This window comes from Haemorhous mexicanus, chromosome 17 (genome assembly GCF_027477595.1).
Source record: "Haemorhous mexicanus isolate bHaeMex1 chromosome 17, bHaeMex1.pri, whole genome shotgun sequence".
In the NCBI taxonomy this organism is placed as follows: Eukaryota; Metazoa; Chordata; class Aves; order Passeriformes; family Fringillidae; genus Haemorhous; species Haemorhous mexicanus.
In genome coordinates this window covers 8861520-8886733 of record NC_082357.1, presented here as the reverse complement: position 1 = coordinate 8886733, position 25214 = coordinate 8861520, and the positions used below count along the sequence as shown (strand labels likewise).

The 25214-nt window shown below is 37.2% G+C and overlaps 1 protein-coding gene across 1 annotated transcript; it reads right to left on the bottom strand.

Moving 5' to 3' along the window:
- Positions 1–649: 649 nt before the first annotated feature.
- Positions 650–24884, bottom strand: IQCK (IQ motif containing K). The gene is made up of 9 exons (XM_059862061.1): positions 24830–24884; positions 24219–24292; positions 23476–23590; positions 22029–22126; positions 16618–16670; positions 16430–16507; positions 7399–7483; positions 1410–1521; positions 650–711 (listed from the first exon to the last, which is right to left on the bottom strand). The coding sequence occupies exons 1-9, from the start codon at positions 24882–24884 to the stop codon at positions 650–652; spliced, it is 732 nt and encodes a 243-aa protein (XP_059718044.1).
- Positions 24885–25214: the final 330 nt, after the last annotated feature.

The window sequence follows — 25214 nt, the reverse complement described above, 5'->3', positions numbered from 1 at the left end:
AGAAAACATGCCTACAATTTTTTTACCAACTCCTAGTAAACTTTAGTAGAGAGGCTATGAAATCCCACTTGAAGAAAACTGCTTGCTCTGCCAAAATTTTCTTTTTATGTCAGTCAAGTCTGCTGGAAGACAATGTCTCACTGATTTTATCTTTTCATCATTTTTGTGCACTGTTACTACATGATTTAATCTTCTAGGTCTAAGCTACTAAAACCAAGAATTCTATTTCCCTTACTGCATATGAACACCCCATACATACAAACACAAATAAATACAGTTTTCCCCTGTTGTGATGTATGATTTTGTCTCTCAGAATTAATTATTTTCATTAAAATATCCTCTAAAACAGCCTATAAAATATCTCTCAGGCAATTTCAAGGACTGGTAAATAAAATCTGATATTTCATGGATTAAAACTGCAACATAAATATAAATAAATGTTTGGAGAATCTACAGAGCCCTTGTAACAAACTCCTATCACCAAAACTTGTCACTCTCCTGTGGTTCAGGGCAAAGATTGGCCATGAGAGCACAGCAGTGCCAGTGCCATCAGAGCTGACTGCTACCACATCACTTCCCTCTCTTCTGCACCTGAACTCCACAGCTGAACAACCTCACACCTGCTCAGCCCCTGCCATGGCTGTGGAGGTCACTCCCTGCATTTTCCACAGAGGCTGGGAAAATGCACACTGGCTGAGGAGCCAGTGAATCCTGCATGAGCAGACAAAGAGGCTGAGCAAATAATCATAATTTGATTATGATGCTTATTTGTGTGCTTAAGTGAATGGTAACTTGGCCCTGTCAGTAAAGCTTTGTCCACAAACAGGACAAAAAAATAATACACAACAGTGCCAGAAGCAGTCTGGCTTTATTTCCCTTGGCAAATTTTTAGGTTGTTTGGGATGGTTTTCTATTTTTTTTTTTTTTTTTTTTTTTTTTTTTTTTTTTTTTTAGAACTGTGCAGACCAAATTCTGCTGTAAATAACTACAGGAAAATGCCAATAGAATATTTACCAGATAGAAATCCCACAGTCCAGAAAGATTGTCCTACAACCCATCTGGTAACAATCAGCTTTACATGATGAGTAGCTGGTAGGTGTCTAATCCTGCCCTAGAAAACACTGTGCCAGCAAATTGTCATAGTTTTCCAAAAATACTGAATTGAGGCCCTATATTGTATTTTCCACTGCCACTTTCAGCTGCACAGGCAACTCAAGTAGAGTAAGTACTGACAGTAAGGAAACAGCCAAGCATTTCCATCAGACATTACCTTCCCTCTCAGGATCAGTGTCCTACTGTGTGGTCAATTTTTTAATACAACTCAAAGTGTAAAAATTCAACACAATATAAAAAACAAACAAAACAGCCAACCAACCAACCAAAAAAACCCCACAATTTAATCAACTTACCTTTGGCTTCCTGTTTAGCCCAGAATTTTCTCACCACCTCATTAATGTACCTCTCCTCTCTCAGCTTCTTTTGCCACTGACGGAGCTCTTGTATTTCGCTGTCACAACGAACCTGTGAAAGGGGAATCAGAAAAGAAAACTCAAATTATATACCTCTGTGTTTTCCAGGATGATGATACAATTTTTTTCACAAGGCTGTGGCAGGGAAAATATGTGAGAGTCATCCTCTTTGCTGGGCCTGAGGTAAAACCAAAATCCCAGAGGTTTACAGTTTTCAGCTTACACAGAAATAAAATCCACATAATTGGCAAATCCAATTGAAAACATAAATATGTCTATTAGGGGATCACTTTGATGACCAAGGACTCCTGGGAATGAGATTGCAGTGAGATGCTAATTCTCTGAGTTAATTAAAATTTAAAGCCTTATGCTGAAGGGTATTAGTGCCTTTAGAAAAGCGTAACACTCTAAAACCAGCCCACTGACCAAAATAATAGAGCAGAAGAGGAGCATGAAGGGTCATGCAGAAGGAAATTTATTCCATCAACCTGATTCACACCTGCCATCAGCTGCAAAAAGGCTGACTGGCAAGCCCACCCACACAATTTTCACAAACAGGAGAGCCATTAATCTGTTATTTAAATAATTGGGCTGCATTACATGGTACCTATTCTTTGTCAGTCAATCACCCTGTGAAAGGCATAATTCTGCTTCCACAAAAAAAAAAAAATACAACAGTCAAAGGTCTTGATTTCATTTAGATGTAAGCTGAATTTTTCTAGTATTGTTTTTGTACTGGTGTAGTTCCCACTAACATAGAAGTGAACTAGCTACATCAACAGCTTTTACCACTCTGCTACTTCCACTTGTTGTGGCAGATTTGATTAATTAGCAGTGTGTTGCCCATGGTTGGCATTCACACAATTACTGCCTCCAGTGCACGAGATCCTGTCCTGAACAGCAGTGGAAAGGGACATGCCAGCATTACCTTGGACACTGGGCATTATTCTCTTGGTCATATTCAAATTGTAATAGAGTTATTTTAAAAATGCTTTTTTGGAGTTTGGGGTTTTTGCCCTAAATGTTACATATAAAAATGTCATTCTGTTTCAGAACTACATTCAGAACAGCTGTGGCTGCCCCATCCCTGGCAGAGTCCAAGGCCAGGTTGGATGGGCTCTGAGCAATCTGCTCTGGGGGAAGGTGTCCCTGCCCATGGCAGCAGGGCTGGAAATGGATGATCCCTAAGGTCCCTTCCAACCCAAAGCATTCCATGATTCTAAGATTCAATGTCCTAGTAACTCAGTCTGAAGGGGAAAAACACAGTAGGAACAAGAAAAAACAAGAAACAACACATTTTTCCTTGCTGGAAGATAACGACTTAGTTCCCTAGAAAATTTCCAAATAGAATTGTATATATTGTATTCTTACAGGATATGGTGAGGAGTTTGCTCTGTGACCTGAACTCTATTATATGCTCTTCTCCATTACACTCTGCTTTTCTCCCACTTTCCTGAGACACATACAGAGCAAAAGAGCATGACTTATTTTTCCCCAAGTTATAGAAAACCCTAAACCTTAAAGAAAACAGTTTAAATTATTTATCAAAATCCCAGGATTTCTCCTCTGTGCTGCAGCTAAGAATGCAATAAACAGTAGCTGAACTCCCATAGCACTTTTCAATCCACTTAGGAGAAGATAACTTGCTATGTTTCAGTGCACTGGCAGAGCAAAAATACAGTGCAAGGTTACTTGAGCAATAAAAACAGACAAGACTTTTGCTCAGTGACTTGAGATCAGATAGATCTTAGAGCTCCAATAATATTCCATTATACTGATATATTATATTCCATGATACTGATATATATATTCTGTTGTATCTTCTACAAAAGTTATAATGGCTTCTTACAAGGTTTCTATAAAATTTTAAAAATTAAAGAAGTTACAGCTACTAGTGACATCTTCAGCTATACAAAAAAAGTAAGATAATGTTCTATTAAATACATCAAATACTATTTTCAAATATAAAATATAATCCAAACACAGGATCATTTCTTTAGGCTTGCAAGACACATTTTTTCTTTTATGCTGCCATGTATGCTTTTATAAGCCAAATAATTCCTTATTACATGGAGTCAGTTTATCTGCACAGGAGAAGGTTAAGGAAATGCTTATGGGCCACAAGCATATAAATGACAGATGTGCAAGAGGCAGGGAAATAGAGAAATTACTAACTCTATATCTAAATAAAAAATTTCTGAAAACATGATGTGTCCATTTACAAATTCAGCTGTGTAAGACCTGTATCTTGGCCCATGACAGGGCCACAGTTGTCTCTGTACATTGAACATAAAGACAATAATTCCTGACAGTTAAAAGATAAAAGGCAAGTGTAGTAGATTCTGTATAGTCTCCCCAAGCAAATAAAACAGTGGCAGTGCAGTGAAATACCCAGGGAAATAGAGAGTTCTGAGATAAAGGCAGAGTCAGATACTCAAATACTCCAAAGTCAGCACTAAATCCAAGCAGTAAAATGAGCTCCCAGAACAAAGTGTCTTTTTAGAAAAGTGACCAGCAAAGGAAAAAAGAACACAGATATGCCACCTGCAGTAAAACAGGTGACAGGAATGTAACAAAATACATTTAAAAGTTCCAAATATGCTTAATAGATTATAGTTCAGCATAGTTATAAAGCAGTGTAGTGTACTGATAATGCCTTAGAAAGTTCTGCTTTGAAACCAGAGTGCAATGCTAGCATGATGAAAAAGCCATGACTTAGCAGCAAAATCTCCAGGCAAATAAAGAGAGAGCCAAAAATCTTGTCCACATAACTGACATGTCTCTCCTGCAGCCCAGCACTGCCTGAAGCCCTGGAGGGGTCTTAGCTTTGAAGGGAGAGCTCACTCCTACACTTGCTGTAAATAACAGGGAATATTTGTGTGACCTTCTGGGTTTAAGCCTTTGCTGGTAGCCACAGCTTGCTGGAAAGCAATATAAACTGTGATATAAACTTTATATAAGCAGATATAAACGGAAATGGTGTTTATTTTATATTGTGATAGCAAAAGTACAACTACGCCTTGCAAGATAGATACAAAGCAAAACTGGAGCATTTTCATCTTCAGCTTTACTCAAAGGATGTGTATAAAATAGCACTGAATATTTACATAATGCTGTGCAATTTCAGCTCTAAGATATTACAAGATTTAGTCCAAAACCCCATGCTTTCAGTGCTAGGTGAGAACATGTAGCACAGCAGATAAGGGTAACACTAAAGGTTCACCCACAGACATCAGAGGAAATTCTATTAATGAAAAATTTCTGTTAGTCTGCAATAGTTATGCAAATTTTAAAGATTAAAAAGAGCCCATTAAAAAAAAAAGGCACTAAGCAAAGATTCTGCAGTAGAGGGGTGAAGGAATATATCATATTTTGCTGGAAAACTGCCTGGAAAATTGACACCTAGCTGAATACTGCCTTGGCCTGTGACAGATGAATGGAACCTCAATAAAAAATGATGGTGGTAAGTGAAAAGGAAGAATTCTGATGACAGAGCTGTCTCAAGTCTTACTTGAGTGCTCCTCCTGGCCCTCAAGGAGCCCTCTCAAGATGATGTCCTCCTTTCTGTGATCTCCTCAGAGAACTCAGCAGCTCTGTTTTCCACTGCTATTTGTTCTGGGATTCAGTTCTCGATTTAACTTGAAATAATTGTCAGAGTGCCCATCAATGTCTTTGTATGAAAGACTGTAGCAAGGGCTTGGTTGATGGCAGCCATTAATTATTACTACAACAATTAAACAAGTGTTTTTCTGAAATGTGCTGCAGATAAGGACGAATTTACTGTTTTGATCATGCTTTATTGATTGGAGTTCTCAAGATTCTGTAGCTTTTTTTTCCCCTTTACATAGAAAACCCTTATTGCCTGATCCATTTTTGCATTTTTTGCCATGTGTTTTTGATACTGGCATGCTCAGACAGCTGGAGGTAGCAGAAACAATTGAAATATCAAGTGAAGACTGATGCTCAGTCAGTTATATAACTAGATAAATTCTACTGCCTAAATCAATATGGTCAAGAAAATACCTCAAAAAATGAGTCCATGGAAGATGTATCTTAGAAGACCAAGGATGAAGTACCTGTCTCTCCATCACACTGTCATGTTATCTGTGTGCTCATGTTTAATTATTCAGTATTATCACACTGTGTCAATTTTTATTTCAACAGCAGTATTTCAAAATTCTAAATCCTCTGAATTATAAAACAAGGTTTAATGAAAAACTTTGGAAAATAGTTTAAAATTTTGACACAAAAATATCTTTAGAATGCAAAAAGGCATTATTTGTAAGTATTCAGTTATTATCAGCTATTAACATTAAATCAGTGTTGGCTGACTATTTATTTTAAAAGCAAATCATCTGCATTCTTTGGTAATTTTTCATAATACACTTATCATTAATGTGATGAAATCTCATTTAAGCTTAGTGTTCTCTTAATCTGCAAGCCCAAGGATAACACACTGCCCTATGTAGTAATTTGTTACTAATGGTTTTTATTTTATATTCTGATTGCAATTTTTAATTTTTAAAACCCCATGTTCTTTCACCTCAAATAAGGTAAAACATTAATAGCTAATTTTATAGCCTGAATTATTTTTTATGTCTCCTACCTTTTATAGCTAGAATTTCTCTCTCATTTCTGGGAATTGGTTTAGAATGATAAATACCAGTATGAAAATCCTGAAGTTCATCTATGCAAGGAAGGATTGTGCCCTTCAGAGGCTTTCAGAGAAGCAGAAGATGTCTGAGCAGCCTTGCAGTGCTCAGCAAACAGAACTGTTATTGGATAATGGCTGCCCCCACTGTAAGGATGCCTGCAGGGATGTGTCAGTGCTAATTAATGTTAGTGTCAATGCTGTCTCTGTTCAAAAAAAGAAAAATAATGGGAAACAAACAAGCAGAAGGAGTCACAAAAATCCATCAGTCAAGAAGAACATTTCAAGGTATTTCATTGTCTTTGGCTGCACAGCACATTATGGGAGACACTTATATATTCATGTTTGTTAAAAATAGTAGAGAACTTAACAGAAAGTGTTTTACCTGATTGTTATTTAAAGAACACCTGACATCCAGAGATGTCTCACTGTCCATCACAACAAAACTGCTGCTATATCTGGAGGCTACTTAGAAGCTTAAGTTTTGATAAAGGAAGTCAAAGACATTTCTTCACCACCAAAGTCACCTGAATTTCAAGTCCATTTCTTCCTGAAGTGTAAAGGTATTAGAGCTTTAAAAAAATATATTTAACAGAACTTTTTCAGGATTTTCAAAATAATTTATTTAGTATCCTAGGATTAGCATGGCTGTTACCCTTCAAAATAATAGCACTGGACAATTTTCTTTGTATTTATTTTATGCACCTTCCTTTTCCCCTTTAAACTGGGAATGGCACTAGTGCTGTGTTATTATTGAGCCTACAACATCTGCTTGTCATTTTGTCTCCTTTTTCCTTGAACAACAGCCTTCATGCCTCTCATAAATCTCCTGTCTCATTCTTGGTCTCAATTCCTTGTCCTTTCTTTCTGGATGCTTTTATTTCTCAACAGACCTCACCAATCCTCCTCATGCATCTCCAAACTCACTCACATATCCCTGCATGAAGCAAAATAACACTCCATCCTTGAGAACTACCCAAAGCAACTTTCAGTTAAAGAAAGAAAATTGTTCAGTGTTAATTGTTCTTTGGAAAATGTGGATTCTGTGGATTTTTTGTTGTTGAGGAAAACAGTGAGATTACATCAGCATAAATGCCTGTGAAAAAAATTGAAGTCACTAGGCATAAGGCAGAGCAACATCCAAAGCCAATGAACCATAGGGGTCTCAGCAGCTATTTATAGTATCCCCTACTTAAAATTTATGTAAGGATTTTCCCTGGGGCCTTCACAGTCCTACAGTTTTCAACATCAAGCACAATAATTATAGATTCCTCTTACCCGATAACCTCTCCAGAAGGACTGGATTAGTATGCTTGCTTCTTCTTCTGACAGAAGCAGAGATAGAGGAACTGGTGGTCTAGGACTTAAAAAAAAATAAATTTAACAGCCTATAAATGTAAAACACTTTCTTCCCTAACAGTATATTTTATCAAAAAGAGAAATGTTGTTCAGAAGCCTGAAAGACACAAATTCTTATTGCTCTGAAAACAAAATGCACAAAGAATGTCTCCTTTGCAAATATATTATTACATACACTACCAGAATTCCTTCTTAAAACAATAATGTACAAATGACACAACAAGTACAGTCATCTTTCTTACTCTTCTACATGTTCTTCAAACTCCCCCTGTTATGGTAAGGTTTGGGGTGGCAGTGGGAGGTGGGCAAGGGAAGCAGCCTGCCAGTTGTAAAGCAGGGAAGGTTTTAGTGTGTGTGTGCAACAATGAACACACTTACAATGTAAATGTTTATTACATGAAAGACACAGAATATAAACATATCTTAGCACATTCATTTACATTATGGTGTCACTTTAAATTAAAACAGGCTGAAAAATAATGAATATCATATCTGCATAGCATGAACCCACGCTTAGAAATGTCTAAACAAGTTCTTAAAGTGCTGAAATTTTACTTTTGATACCATGTACACTTTCTTTTGGTGACAAAAGAATGTAATACATTTGTGAACTCAACCATTTTCAGCCAAAATATATGATAGCTTGAAAGCACATTTGGTGATTCTGTTGCTACCAATTTTAATGGGAACAAGCTAGTAATTAAAATCAGCCATCACCAGCAAAACCTCAAATGACTATATCAAACCTTGTTTCCCAAAAGCCATTTTCTATGGGTGTTGATTTATTTCTCAGACACAATGATAAAAAAAAAATCATCCATTAGAAAGGACAAAACAAAATTTATTTCTATACTGTCTTTTATGAGAAATGTAATTTGCTGCCAAAGAACTACAGCATAATAACACTGCAACTCATGAAAACACCAGTTCTAAAGAGAAGTCTTGGCACAGCATTAGAATGGCTGCCAAGAGCCACTCTGCCTGCATGGGGAACAGACTGGACACAGCCTTGACTTGAAAGAACACAACATGATGAATTTGGATGCAGCACCCACCCACAGACACACACAGCCCATGCAGGAACATGATCTCTAGGATTTATATTATAAAGACACTGCAAAGCCCATCAATAACAAGCCATTTATTTATGCACTCTTACATTTTTCTGGCTAAAATGCTGCAATATCTTTGGGAAATTTATTTATGGCATATTACAGGCCAAGCTAGGAGGCTTGACAGCTTACATTTTCCTTTCACTTAATTTCATTCATATTAGTCTCTGCCCTAGTAAGCTTCCTATGCTCTCTGACATCTTTCTCTTAGGGCTTGTCTTCACTGCAGGAGCATTTCAACTTGGAGCACAGCCTCAGCTCTTATCTAATGCTACACTGACTCCACTGGTTCAGCCTGTGTACTCAGCTAAATTGGTCTCATCATCATGTCAGCTGGGTTTTGGCCTACATTTATTTTAATGTGAAGTAAAACCTTGGTCTGTTTGGAAAAGTCAAAATAAGGCAAAATAAAAAGCAGTCTCTCCATTGAGCTAAACTGTCTTAGCTCTGTGAACATTAATTAGCATTTCTCCTGCTCAGGGGAAATCATAAGTGCTGGACAAGCAAGGCTTTCTGAGATAACAGCTTCTTATAATCAGACTTAAAATCTGAAGCTGGACTGTGCTGGTTTCCCTGATAGGCTTTCATCCTCTGTTCTATTTTAGATCTTTTTGAAAACCAAAACTTAGGGAAAATCACAGGAAGACCTACATATTTTACAGCAGTTATATCAAAGACACTGAACTTTCCTCTAGGAATAAGTACATCTCCAAAGAACAACTTGAGATGTCTCCTAGCCTGCAAGGTCAACTCTAGCATTTCTTTGCTTTTATTTTCGAATTATAAAAATGTCTAGTTTATAATCCAACACTAAAACTGAGAAAGCAATATAAAAAAATCAAGCAAGAACAGGATTTCCTTTTTAGTATGACAGTCACTGGCAGATATCAATCCTTTCAATGGCACAGCTTTAAAGACCAGAAGTCATGCCAGGTCCAGTTTGGACTAAGGGAATAAATGGAGAATACACACAATTGTCTGCAGGTCAAATAAAAATAGAATCTGAGCAGAGGCAATCACCCCTCAGCAGCCAACGAGGGAAGAGGAGTCTGTCATTTGTGGCAGAAGACAGCTGGATGCCTGCAAGATGCAAACTGACAGGACAATGTACCCTGACTGCATTCTGCTTATTTAGTCCTTGATTATGCACAATCTTCAAAGCCCACAGATGAAACAGTGATATCTATTTAGATGCTTAACATAAGTTGCACCTGTAAAAGAGCATTAAAAAAAATTATTTTTCTTAAGTACTTTATTTTACCATATCTGCATAAAGCAGACACTGACCAAAGTTAAATTCCAGAAACATGTTTCTTGCTTTCTGAGCAAATTGTACAGATTTGATTCTGTGAGATATTCACTAGTCATATGACATTATAAAAGTGGAATTTCACCCCCAGAAGATACAAAACAGATTTGCATTAAATAAATGTAGGAGGCATTGAAAAAGGTTCTTAATGAAGACATGTATCTGATTTCCCCATGGACAGAAGATGGGGTTCTCAAAGAATTCTGAAAAGGGATGAAAAGAGTCCCTCCATTTTCTTGTCTCCAAAACAGACAAAATAATCTCTGGGGGTTCATAGTCACAGTGAAGGGCACTGAATTCAGGCTGTATTTCCACACACTAATGCCCAGAAACTCTGATTATCTTCACATTCCTAATCTGTCTTACAAATAGGCCTGATTCCTTCCTTGGAAACAAAATTTAAGATAAAAAATGGAATGAAGAAAATGTTCAGTGTATATACTTCAGGGATTTGTAATGGCTCCTCCTGCTCCAATCTGTTCCCTGACAGCAGCAGACTCCCCAGATTTCAGCAGCAGCCCCAGAGCCAGGTGCCTGCAGAGAGCAGCAGTGCCTGGGGCTCCAGGTGTGCAGGGGAGGCTGCAGCCTCCAGGTGCAGCCATGGAATGGCCTGGGCTCCCCTCTGCCTTTAGAAAGCTCTTCTCTAGAGCACTGAAGCAATCCTAAAGCAAAGGATGAGCCTCTTAAATTCCAATACAATGGCCAGGGCCACATCCACTTCACCTTTCCTTTGACTGTGATGGTTATTGTTCTGGAGTATTTACATCATGTACAGGCAAGGACAGAGTCACTGAGAAATTCGTAATCTAAAGGAACAGACCACAAACAGGGTAAATACAAGACACACAAGTAAATGACCATGGTGATCTGCATAACTCTTCCAAAAAGGCTTCTGAGAAAGTCTGTTTTGGGAAATATGAAAAAAAAAATCACGTGCTGGTCTGAATAACCAAAAAAACTCAGCTGGAAATTTCTCAAAGTACTTATTTTTCATATTTGCAGTATTTCTTATTCCTAATCATAGAATCTAGAAACACTACAGCAACAGCTGCCTTCTTTAGGTCTTTCTTCTTACATTCCTATCCAGAACCCCAGAAGTGTGCAATTATGAAAAAGTATTGTTCTGATACAAAATCAAAATGTCTCAAAACCTCTGCTTATAAATACAACTAAGGTCATTTACCCAAAAAGCAGGAAAATGGTGGTTCAGAAGCAGTCAGACACTGAAGCACTGATTCATCTGACCTGGTATTTAAAATCAATCACATATATTGATCAGGTATTACACAGGCAGTGTATGAGCCTCTCAGATTTCCAGGGAAATATTCCCACAGACACTTGACAAAAATACCCTGGAACATTTTCACAGGGTGAACTGAGACCTTTCTTTGTAACATTTTCAGTATTAATACAACTCCTCCCTAGTCAGAAATAAATTCCTAATCACTAGTTTTCTTTTGAAACAATCTAAATGCACAAAAATAAGATTATTAGTATTAGAGAAAAAAATTCCTTACAATATACAAGAAAACATTTTAGTGCATTATATGGAGAGTACATTTTTGAAGGATTGTAAATGTGGGAATAACCAAACCTAAACTTCTTAAAAAATGAACTGCAACCAAGCAGACATCTTAAAGTGTGACTCCTGCTATTAACAGGAGTCTGAACTCTTCTTCTCTATCATCTTGTCCAAATAAAAGCTCCTTTATACTGTCAATAGTGAACTGAATTTAAAAATGTTATAAATACATTGGAGAGTTTTATCAAAGTGACCATAGTGATAATATGCATTCAACTGCCACACACATACCAACTATTTATATACTTGCTCATCTATTTATAATGAAGAAAAGACAAGACAGTGTGGAGCTAACATGAGAAAGTTGTTATGTGGGGAGGCAGAGTCATGTAACCAACAGGAGACTGAGGCAGAACAGGTGAATGGTAACCAGAATGTCAGAGGAATTAGAGGAAGCACAGCAAGAAGTCTTTGTAATGAAAACATGCCAAAAAATAGCAGAGCAAGAATCTTTTGTCTTCAGTCCTGTCTGAAAATCACAGTGGATTTCTTGCCTCAGCAGGCTCCCCTTGGGAGGACGTGCCCACTTTAATGCTCCAGCTCAGCTCTCCTGTGCTTGCATACTTGCCACATATTTTGGAAGTCACCAAGCATTGCCTCAGCTCTCTCTCTCCTAGGTCCAATATTTATGCAGTCTGTGAGAGTGTCTGTGGGCCTGGACTGAAGGAAACCAAACATGGACCTGTTCCAAAGCCCACTCATGTCAATGGGAAAATTCCCATCTATGTTTGTGCATTTAGGTCAGACTTTGTATGCTGAAAACATGAAAAACTCCCCTTAGTGCTCCAACAGCAGCATTAGGAAGATGACACAAAGCACTAAGAAGTTTTCAGTTTTCTCAATGCCATTTTGACAACCTTTACATAAATTAAAGCATTTTTAATGCATCAGATATTACAGCCATAACACCTTCAACCCCATAAAGCACCATTACAAAATATAAATATTTTACACAGAAAATCTCTGCAGTCTTTCAACACACAGTTTTTAGGTAAAAAATTTCTCCTTTGTTAACCTGAATTCCGCCACATTACTTGAAAGGCAATTTTTTTGAATAACATCCACAAAGGTATATTTGTTGGACTTCCTGTTATTACAATAAAATGTTATTTAAAGCTCAAATTATTAAAGAAAATTAAAGAACATATAAGGCAAACCAAGCATACTCCAAACATGGCTGGATTAGACACAAAGCAATGAAATATAGCAGTGTGCAGAAAGCACAGCCTGTAGAAACTGGGCATATTATGGAAAGAAAAAAATCAGTCACTCATGCAAAATTACCCCTATTGGCCATCTGAGAGCTGACAATGAAGTCAACTGTAAAGGCAGCTGAGAGCAGCAGACTTCACCCAATTAAAATATCTGGGGGAAGGAGAAGAAAATAATCAATGGATATATATATGTGTATGCAGATATTTGGCAAAAGGCACTACTCCAAATTTAGTCCTTGTTTATATCTTAGCTGCCCACTTCAGTAAAGCCATGATAAAGTTATTTTCTCTGTGTCTGTATGCTTGTTTTGGTACACACAGATAGATGAAACCAGGAATTGTGTCCTTCTGAACTGGGTAGAAAGTAAATATCTCTAATAAAAAAGAAGAAAACATAGATTTAAAAAAATCTTGTGAATTATTTTTTATCTGAACACGAAATGCTTGTTCCTAACATAGATGCATGTACTATACACCACTCTCTCTCACTGGATGTAAGGTCCAGGGTTATGGTGAACAATGCTATCATATTAAATTTACACGACAGGCTTTTATGATATCACTGTTTTTCAGAGCAGGGGAACAGTGTTTTATTGGTTTCTTCATATTTCTTTCATTAATATGCTAAAGAAGGCTGAGAAATGATGCTGCCATGTTACTCGGAGTATCTATGCCAGAAAAGTAAAATTTCAGAGGGATCAGAGCATAATCAGAGCTCAGTGACTTTCCCTGGCCCCGATTCAGTACACAGAGCTTGGTTACTTGCAACTGAGCTTCAGTGCTGTTCAACCAGAAACACACTGGAAAATGCTGACAAAAGACAACTGTGGTGCTCATTAGCATATTTATAGGATTACAAAACATTCCCAGCTCTAATTCTGTTTCTTCACTGGTTCTATCAGCAGCCTCGAATGGAGGAGCAGGCACATCAGTTTGTACCCCAGCAAGTGCCCAACAAATGTGTGCTGGTTCTGAGCTCAAACTCCACTCTCCTGCCCTCTGAAAGGTGCAGCTGTCCTCTAAGGCAACAGAAATGTCTGGCATGTGATATGGAGATTACAGTCAGCACTGAAGCTGCTCCTTCTATTGCTTTTGAAATCTGCTTGGGGAATTGAAGGTTCCCAAGGGAGGGAATATTTTGTCAGCCCTACTGGTAACATGCAGAAGTCAGAGCAAGACAAGGTACCCATACTAAGATGTCACAGCTATTATTACACTAAAGCTGGAAACAAATTCAAATTTTACAAGCTCCTTCACCTACAAAAACTAGGTTTGGAAGGTTTGCATTTAAAATTCTGAAAACTGATGCAGCATTTAGGTCTCCTTATTAGGGAAAAGTAGGCTGCAAAATCTCATTTAGAAATGCATTGCACAGAAAATGAAGCTCATAAGACTGTGGCTTTGACTATTCTTAAAAAAAAAAAATAAAACTTTGAGCTTCAAAGAAGAAAGTGGAGGCACTGGAGGAGAGCCAAAAAAATCATACTCAAGTATGGAATATATTTAAAAAGCTGGATCCCAGATAGAACAAAGCCAATAGTCCTCTGGGGTTTTTTTGTTTTGGTGGTTTTTTTAAGCTTTAAGACTGCTTGGCACTGATAAAACCATCTAAACAGTTGGGATGAGGATGCTTGCCATCAAAATTTGACCAGCACTTTTTAGTATATTGTCTCTTTTATTTTCTTAATCCTGTTAAAAAAATTAAAACTCCTTTAAAAATAGAAATGGAAATGTCAATAAAAAGCATAGAATCAATGACATTTTAAATGTGATAGCTGGAAGGATATTACAATAAACTATTTATAACATATCAAGGACATAATAATAAATTTTTTTTTTTATTCTTATTTAATATTGCATTCTTTCACTTTGCTCCAACAAAATTTACTTCAGAAGCAGCATTTTTTAAATCTGTAATTTTAGGATAAGATCACTAAAAGTAGTTATTTAATAATAATTTTAATCATTATTATTTCAAGGGCCTAGTTGTTTAGAGGATTTAAGATGAAGTATATCAACTTAAGTGGGACTCTGACACTCCAGTGTCCTTGTGGAGCTGTCACTACGTTATTTAGGAGCACCACCACTAACAGAAGCTATGAGTCATCCAGGCTGTGATTCCACAGTGTATTTCTCTTGTTGGCAAAGCTGACTTAAGCAGTTCCTGCCACCACCTCTCTATCTTAGCAGCTCATTTCTTCTCTTCACCTTGCCCTGAGCCCTTCATTTTAATCCTTTGTTTGTGCCAATACACAGGGTTGCCACTCTCCAAGGTGAAGAAGACTGGAGAAACGATCTGTTTTCAATAGCTGTACAAAACCCTCCTCACACATTTTGGCAGAGAGATTCCTAACTCAGAGTAGGGCCCTGAGCAGAACAATCAAGCACCCTACCAAACAGACAAGGTGGCATTAGGGTGCCTACAAGCAGGGTGGGGTGAAGTACAGGAGAGAGAGGGAATGTTTTGCTTAGCTTTACTTCCAAGAGAAATGTTTGTAAAACTGTGATCTTAGAGATTTTATCTTTGCTACAAACATCCATCCTCACAAACCTGCGGTACCCAAACGGCCGTACTGGCCAAGGGCTCTTCTGTGTGCTGAAGAAAGGGGTGCAACAACCAGGCTGCAGTTCATGCTCACTTTACAAAGCACCAAACCACAGCCTGAGATGGGCATCTTGTTGGCAAGAACTGTGTTTGACAGAATGAGGCAGATGTGTCCCAGCAGAGGCAGGTTTGAACAGCAGTGCCAGGACAGCACGATGGCTGAAGGTACCAGAGCTGAGATGAAAGGGGTCCTTCTCCAAAGGGGTCTGGTACTGCAGAAATGTCCTGCACAGCTCTGACCACCTCTCAGGGAATCAAAGTTAACCCTTTTGACACAACTGCCAGCTTATCCACAAAGACCTGTGATAAGGAGCTTTTCTCTTGCTCCACTGGTGTCTCAAGGCTCCAAGTGTCACACGTCAAGAATTCAAAAAAGTTTCATTTCCACTTACATTGTGTAACAAAGTAAATGTATCTACAAAGATATCAATCTCTATGTTTTCACCAATTACCAATCCAGATTCCAGTAAAGTTTTCAAATTGGAATTTTTCTTTAAAATCTGATCTCTGTTAGTTTCCTATTCCTTCACTGTGGACTAATCCTTTTCTCTTCTCACACAGCAGCTATATTTTAAAGTAAATGCAGTCTCAAGGACTTTAGCATTTCTTTCAAAACTATTGTGCTGTTTGGTTCTAAGAAAATAAAAAGGAATATATGATTGAGGCTGCCAAAAACAAGTGCTCATTTCTCAAAGTCATAAATGTCTGCAGAAATGCATCCTGATGCCAAGGATTGGTACAGGTATTTCGAAAGCAGCTGCTTACAGTTAGAGAAGAATTTCTTGACTATACTCTCAGAGATTTCCATGAGAGAAAGCAGCACTGAAAAAATTGTTTTAATCCTTGGTAGAAAGATGTTCATAATACTACAGACTATTCAGATGTCCTTCATTCTACAATTAAAATGTTTAGGAATTTGAAATTAATTTATCTGTGAACAATTCTGGTACAAAATACCTTGTAAGTAACTGGCCAGTTAGAAACTGTCAGTTAGTTCTTTGTTGCACACAGTAAAGGGCATTTTTGAGGGCACAACTGCAACATATTGAGGCTCTACTATTTTTTTTTGATAGCAGAGGCAAAAGAATAAAACGAGAAAAAATTATTCTGAGTACTGCAATAACTTACTGGTCCTTTAGCCAGTCCTTAACAAAAGGAATGGAAAACAATTCTGTGAATGACTCATCTTTCCTCTTTGGATTCTTGCTAAAGAAAAAGAAAAACAACTATTAATTTAAATTTCAGCTATTCAATTTGCAAATTAGTGCCTTGGAATCACTGAACATACTTAGTAGCAAAAAACATGTTTAACTTACTTGTATAACCACTCAGTTAGGAAATCAGTGGGTATAAATTTGGTTCTTTTTCCCTAAAGACAGAAGACAGTTTCAAATTATTTATTATTTTTGGATTGGTCAGATGTTTAAGATAAATTGACTGCTTTTTATTAAATAAAATATACAGTACATTACTCTGTCTACTCTTTATTGCTACTGCCAACAGTCAGTGGCTCAGCCAAAATTTTAGAAATTTTGTGGAACGATTTCAAGACAAACTATGAGTGAGAAAATTCTACATATATTATCTTGATGTTTGCTGCAGTATGTGTAGAACAAAGATCTCTAAATGGTGCTCTAAGTGGCAATGAGAAGAGATTAACAGAACTCATTCACACATGAAAATATGTTGTAAATTCCTTGCCATTTTGTTTAAAGGTCTATTATCATACTCAAAATACTTAATTTCTTCCACAACACAGAGAGAACATTGATTGGATATTGGCTCCTCCTGCATGGAACCAGCTTGAGATGTTGTGAATACACACAGCAGAGTATTGTATGGCTGCTCTGACCAAATCATCTGCTGGGTGGTCCAGAAAGGAAAGCAAAACCAAAGGAAGGCTTTTGTCTGCCCACAAAACCATGGGCAATACAGAGAACCAGGTAAAAAGTTCAAAACCTGGAGCTTCTCAGCAAAACTTTTGTGCCCTTTTCTCACAGTTCTCAATCTTAACCAACAAAGAGAATTTTGCAAAATGTTTTGCAGCAGCTTGTCCTTAGGGACCCATGCAGCCAGTACCACAGCCAGCCATTCAGAGGCTGAATTTTGATAAAGCCAGCATGGATCAGGAAATCCTTTTTTTTAAAGCATTTCCTCTGACATTCCATCTTGACAGATTGAATGGATAAATGATACAGGTGCTCATTCTGCTTATTACAAACCACAGGAACCATAATGTGGAGAACAGAACACGGAGTTCTGGGTGGAATAACAGAAGAGCTGATCAGTATCTTAGGAACCCCCCTGACATGAGATGTGCTCTGGATGCACACAGTCACAGTGAACCCTAACAGACACTGAGCCCTGCAGCCCCGGGGCACCAAGTGCTTCATCACAATAGCAGCCATTGAGCTAAACAAGCAAGCTGAGCTCCCATCCCAACACTTACTCTGTCAAACAGGAGATTCAGCTGTCATAATTGCTTCTTAGGAAAACAATTCACACTGGTCAAAAGTTTTTGTGAAACTGCTTAATGTCACAAAAGAGGATGAAGTCTTGATTAAAATGTAAGAGGTTAAGATACTACTACCACTTGCTAAGGAAAATACAATAAACATGAAAATTGAAAAATGACTTTATTCTATGCATTATCCTCAGATGTCAACAGAGAGGCAGGAAAAAATGTTCTACACAGTATAACTATAACTCTTTCAGGTCATGGTACATGTCATAATCTGGGGGTCAGCCACAGGTGAAGTGGAAGAGGAACATCATGTGAGGTGCTGACTGCCCAGGGAAGAACACAGGGCAGTCACATCGCTGGGGATGACAAGTGGGAAGTTTAGTGCTGGGCTGCAAGGCAGTCCTACAGGATGCCCAGGAAAGCTTTTAATTTCCAAAGAGAATCCTACCCTTGGTAGAAATACAGTCTGACTCCTACAGGGAAAAAAAAAAAGAACAAAAGAAAAAAATAGAGAGCTTTAAAAAAAAAAAAAAAAGCAGAAGAACAGAAGATTATTTAATCATAAAACAATTATTAATCCTGAGCCACACCTGCCTTTATTATCTGTTTTGTGACAACCAAAGCTTTAGGGTTCAGGTAGGGCTCCATTAAGTGCTTGGCTGGGAAGAAACACAGCTCCTCATGCAATTTTCACCCTCATGCTAATACCAAATGCTGTTCCAAGCTCAACACCTAAACTTAAAGAGACCAATACCTTCACTGCAGAGCTTTCTATGAGTCACTTCAAATGTTAAATGGACAAATCCTGACTTGCACAGAATGTGTAAGCCAGCAGCAAAGTCTGATTGTGACTGTACAGCTATTCTCACTCACAGGATGAAAACGGGTCCCATTACTTAGGGAATTGTTTCAGATAATAAATTCTACACTTTGACAACAAAATTCGATTTAATCTAGCAGTTGTAATTTAATCTGTTTTAAGTAAATTGCTTTTCCTTTGCAATTGGAAAAAATGATCAGAACAGGGTTCTCAAAACAGCCATCACCAAAGGAATCAAATTAATCTTGTTTTATCCTTGTTAGCAGAGAGGAATTCAATCAAGCTGAATATTTTTTATTTTATTTTCTTTGCCAGGAAACAGTTTATTTTGCTAGTGAATTAAATCATTAGTTGCACAGCAGTCAACATTTATAAAGGGAAAAAATTACATAAATTGACCTGCCTTTGACACATTCCTCCAATGCTGCATGAATCCAGATAAAAAACAGGAAATATCTGTACAATGTACATTGTTAACCTGCAGATGTGTTTATAAACTGTTTATATTCAGAATTCATTTTCCATTTTTCAGTTTAAATATGATGTGCTTGGTAATAATCATGAAAATATACTGGTGATCAGAAGATGGCAAAGTCATTAGGAAACCTTCTTCCATTCCCTTTCCCTGATCTATCATAATTTTAAATATATTCCATTACAGAGCCTGATGCAGCTTCCTCCTTCTGTGATAGCTAACTAGAGTTATTCTAATAAAAACATTTATACATTGTTCAGTTTAATGCTGAAAAATGAATGCATTAGTTGGTTCTCATGAAAGGAAAGATTTAAGAAAATAGTCTTTCCCCTGTAGGCATTTGACAGCAGATGGGATAAAACATAGGAGAACTTATGGTAGGAAAAAAAATCAGTGAGGGAATACACTGGGCAACCTAATAGGTTTCTTTCATCTCTAATTTAAAAATGAAGCTTCTGCAGACTGCTCTCATATTTATGTCAGTTTGAAGACTGCACATATATCTAGCAGCTGGTGGTTTTTCTAGGCTTTAGCTCTTCAGATTTTTTGTATGCATCACATAATGCAAATGAGCCTATTTTAAATGAAATATATAAATTGTTATGTTTCGTTATCACCTTTCAAAAAAGATCTTTCTTACACAAATCCCTGCTTCCAGCATAACCATTTCCCTTTCCTGACTTTCCCATGTGATTGTACAATTCTTCCTCTCCAGACATGGATGTACCTTCTCTGGTCTCTCCCTTGAATTCCCCTGTTGGCCCCAGGATGTGATTTCCTTAACACAAGTTCAATTGCTCAAAAGCTCTCCTATTTAGTTTTTCCTTCTCTTCTCATTCATCTTAATTTCCTTTCTAGACATGAAAACCTTTAGTCCTTCTCATCAAAATCCCACTCTTCATTCTCTCTCACCATCCCCTCTCTCTTCTCCAGGGCTCATTCAACATTGATTGCAGTCATTCCTCCCTTCCTTCCAGTGCTTCCTCCATTTATCTTCCACTGGTTTATTCTGTACCACTGCCCTTTACAGGCTTTAGTGACTCATGTCTAGCCAGAATTCAAACCCAGTATTCTCTTCTCATCCTTCATGATTTCAGTTTGCTTCATCACAATTAATCCTCTTCATGTCCTGTTGTCTCATGAATTCCATGAATCTTTTGAATCTTTGTTGTCCTCTTATTTTTGGAAGCTGTATTCCAATGTGTTTATCACAAGATCCTTTCTCCCTGTTCCTACTTTGGGTTTGTAAGGACTCTGCTTTTGATCCTAAAATTCAGTTCAAGTTATTTCATTAGCCATTTTAACCCAAATTATAGCAAGTTGGGGTCTTTTTCCTAAAAATCCATATGAACAACACATTTCTTACCAAACTAAAGGATAACTAAAAATCACGTATTTATGCCAGATAAGGAAACAGAATGTACAAGTCCAAGCACCTGGACAACAATGGAAAATAACATAAATATTCAATTACATGGCAAGCATGAAGAGCTATTGTTTTCCTAGTTATTGTTCAAAAGGAGGAAGAAATGAGGTCAGAGTGGAAAACCATCACCTGACCTCAGCTTGCTTTCCTGAGCTTGCCTCCCCAGCAGCAGGGCATCTCTTCACATAAGTGTGTTTTCTATAAGCTGAACTCATTTTTATCAAGTTTCTATACATTAGAAAATCATTGCTTTTAGTAGTTTTCTACAAATTAGCACACAGACCCATACAAAATCCATTTTCAGCACAAACACTTTCTAATATATATACCACTGAAGATCTGCAAAATTTGTCAGATTAAAAATAGACAAAGTAACCTTAGATTTGTTCTGAGTTTGAAACAGAAATATTTATAAGAATTTCAATATTTTTAAAATGTCTCTGTATTTAAGTTTTATTGCCTTCAGAAATAGCAAACATCTATCAAAGCCTGTATTTTGAACCATTGGTAGGACATGCCTTTCTCCTAAAGGTTACGTGCTTCCAAAAAAACCCAAAAAGAATCAATATAGATTTTATTAAAAGTGTGATGAATAATATATATGCTGAATTATTTTCTTGGCTAGGTAATGTAAATGTGATGGCAGGAATGACAGACAGATGTCATAAAAATGAACCATTTTCCTATTTCACCTGTATTCATCACAGCTAATAGATACATAGTCACACCTGTAAATCCATCAGTTTGTAGACACACAGAAATTTTGTGAAGACTGAGAAAAAAAGCAGAAATGATGGGAATGATTATCTAAGCTATCCCAATAGCTTTGATCCCAGTACCTAAGCTATTGCTGGGGCTGTGCTAGGCTGCAGTGATGCAATGAGGAATGTAATTATGCTTTATTTTGCACCAGTCCTAGTGGGGTTTTAAGCATTCCCTATAGACAATGAGGAATGTATCTCTAGATATACACTGAAAACAAATTTATAAAAACACATGTAGCAAACAATTATTTTTAAACCTACATTTTTATAAGCTCATTCATATACCCATATTCCATTCTTCCAGTTAAATGGAATTTACAGAGAAAAACAAGCTATTGTTTTTTAATAGACAATTTATCTATTATTGTTTTTTAATAGACAATTTATCTCTATTAAAATGCCAGACCAGCAAAAATAGAGTCACAAAGTAGTATTTAAGTTCTGTACATCACCCTCAAATGAGTGAAATGTACTAATCTGAAAGGAAGCCTGTTCCTCTAAAACACAACACTATTTAGGCTAGATAGAATTGGATATTTAAGGAGGATTTGTAGTGAGCTAGACATTGTCATAATGATCAAGTTCATGTAGAATATAATCTGTTCTGAATTACTGGAGAAAATAACATTTAAAACCATTTCCAAAAAAAACCCTGATATGTTATATCATATTATTGTGGATGGTTTTCTTGCAAAAGACCAAATTTAAAAAATACTGCCTGTGAAATAAAAGGCTGTAACTTCCTGCCAGTGATTTGAAATGAAAACAACAAACTAACCTCTAAACACTTCTCCTTCTCTACTTCATACAGAAGTGCAGCCAGTCCTGGCAAGAGCACTGGGAAGATGTAAAACTCCAAGAATTCTCGAGGAGAACCTGAGCAAAACAAGACAGCCTTAACTTACAGCTAAGCACTTGGGTTTCACAAAAAACACCACCATGAGATATCCTATAATCAGAACCAGTCATTTTGTCAATACCATCACAGCTTGGACAAAGCAGATTCATTCCCTTCACATGCAGCCACTGGTCTGTCTTCACTTCTCAACAAACACAACACAAACTCGGGTAAATTTCAAACCAAATGTGCACCAACACCGCAAACTCAGTGTGCCTCAGAGATGTCAGATTCAGTTCTAAGTGAAGAAACTCAGACACCAGAAGCAGTTTAGTCACAGAAGTGAAAAGCTCTGTGAATTAATCTACCCTGACAGGAAGAAATTAGCCTGTGCTGAACTCAGAGCTGCTGCAGTTAGACCACTTTGGTATCTCATGCCCTTTACAATCTGCATTAGCAGAGTTAGTCATAAAACTGAATTTCTAGACAGAGGAAAAACCAAAGGTTATATTTTAGTGGTGCTGTGATTTCTTTGTCATAATTGCTTCATACTTGCCAGATCCTTCAGAGATTTTAACATGACTCCATGGACCCAACCTTTTCCCTCTCAGAGAGCTGTCTGGGCTGGCACCTCTCCCCACTCAGGCAGTACTCAGGTTTTGGTGTGATCAGCAAAGATTAAATCATACAAATGTTCTCTTCTGGCAACACAGCTGAAACACTGAATTTATTCTCAGCTTTATACCATTAATTGGTTCATATACTGCCAGAAAATGCTCAAAATTGGGAGGACACTATTTATATAAAAGCAAAGGGTAACACTGCTTCTGACTCGCACCAGGAATTCCTAATGAGCAAGAATTAATGGAAGAGAAGACAAAATGAAAGGCTAAAATTCATAACAAAAACACACTGCTGCTTGGGAAATTTATAAAGTATAGGAACTGATAAAAGTGGAAGAACAAAACTTCAGAGCTGCTTCCATTCTCATCTGTAATCAGATGGGAAAAAGCAGTATTTGACAGCAGTTTTCAAATTCAATTGCCTACTTAGTCTATTGATCCTAGTTTTGCATTATTAAATCAGAGGAAGAAATGCCTGCCATTTCTGATTTAAGTGCCTAAATAAAAAGTCACTTATTCAGAAGAGCACAGAACTACCTTAGCTGGTCAAAGCTATTGGTTTGTAATGCATAATTTGATATTTCTTCCACTGACCAAGTGGCGAAGCTGGCTCCCTGATTTCAGACCAGAGGCCAAACCATGCAAATTCCACACAAGTAAAGGTGTTGGTGCTCTTAACACTCCAAATTAAATAAATTACAAATCCTTGCCATATGCAAGACAAATAATGACAGCAGGGTTTAAGATAACATACTGCTACTTACATTTTTTTGGATCAGGGGGGTCTCCAGGGGGAGTTTCCCCAAGTACAGGTAGCAGATATTGGGCTGCAGGGGCAGAAAAGAGTTCTTCCATAGGAATTTCTGCTTCCAAAGGCACCTGCTCAAAAGAAATTATCCTGTCTAAATACCCCAACAGACTAGACAAAACCATACAAACCAATTAAACAGAAAAACAATTATAAGGTCAGTTTAAAAGTATGGAATTATAATTTCTAATTCAAATACTGTATTATTTATTTTCTGAATACATAAAAATATATAATTACACTTTAAAAACTTCTGCAGTTTCCAACACAGTAAAATCATCCAAACCTAACAGAAGGTACATGACTCCCTTTTACAGAATATGGTGAGATATCACAATTCTAAAAATATTTTATCCATTGTAAGAAATAGTAATTATTTGCAAACTAATACTGGTAGCATTTTCTGAATAAGTATTTTCCATTCAGAAGCTTAAATATCTCTTTCACATTGTTCAGAATTCCTGACATTCACCTTTTAAAGAAAATAAACTTTTCTTGTTAGCATTACCCAAGTTGCTTTAAATACAAGCAATTATTTGGAATATTACATTTGTTGGTTCAAATAAGCTGTTTGAAAAATAACAGTTTTGTTTTCATTTTATGAATGAGTCTACCCTGTGGGTACCTAATTTTCACATTTGTTGTTTAAGACATTTTCAATCCATCTCTATGCAGATTTTTTACTTGAACTGCACTCACTGATTCTTGTTTTGATTTGGGATCTTGTTTTGATTGAGGATCATCTGAAAATTGAGGCTGCTCCTCTTCATGCTCTAAAAGTTAAAAAAAGTACAATCTTTACCAGGAGATCCTAAAATATATTTATTTTCCTCCTAAAGCAACATTTTTCTAAAGGTATTTATTTAGGTTTGAAAAAACAAAAGTCAGTATGCAATAAATATTTGTATAACATGAAATCTAAGACTTTAAAACAAGCAAGAGCTTTAGACACCATTGTCATGTCCTCTCTTGAGCTTTAAGTCAAGTGCAAGGTTCTCACTGACAAAAGAACCCTTTATTGGGAAAAAGGTACCAAAATAATAGTTCAAAACATTTCAACAAAAGTAGAATACACATGCTTGCACTGAATTAACCATTGTTTTTACTAGTAGACAATCCACTTTTCCTAGTGGATTCCTCTATACACAATTTAATCCCACAGACATTGTTACGTATTACTGCCTCCAAAATAAAAATAAAATAAAATCCTGATGAACGAAAAGCTGTACATGACCCTCCAGGATTACTGAGTGACTCAGGCTGAGAAAAATAAAGGATCAAGAGAAGGAATTTGATCAGAGAACGCCCACGGATCCCAGAGTGCAGAGCACCGAGAGCCTGGCGCAGCAGGGTCAGTCCCACCATCGCAGCGGGGTTTAATGGCACCACCAAATCCATGGGTGCTGCAGGTGTTGGCTTAGAACAATCAGCCTCTCTTCTACCCGAAAATGGCCATTTTAATGGAAAATGCCTGCTGTGGGCATCATGAAGAACTGAAGGAAGAGAACCCCGTGGGAAGTGCAGAATGCAGCGCTGGTGCCCCAGCTTTGCAATCTTGGTGTTCTCAGACTCTGGGAGAAGCCCAAGGGCTTTGCTTTAGGATGCTGCTCTGAGCACAGATGTTTTGTATTAATTTAACGTTTGTGCCAGCACTGACACATTCGCCTCTGTGCTTTCCCGAGGCAATTCCCAATT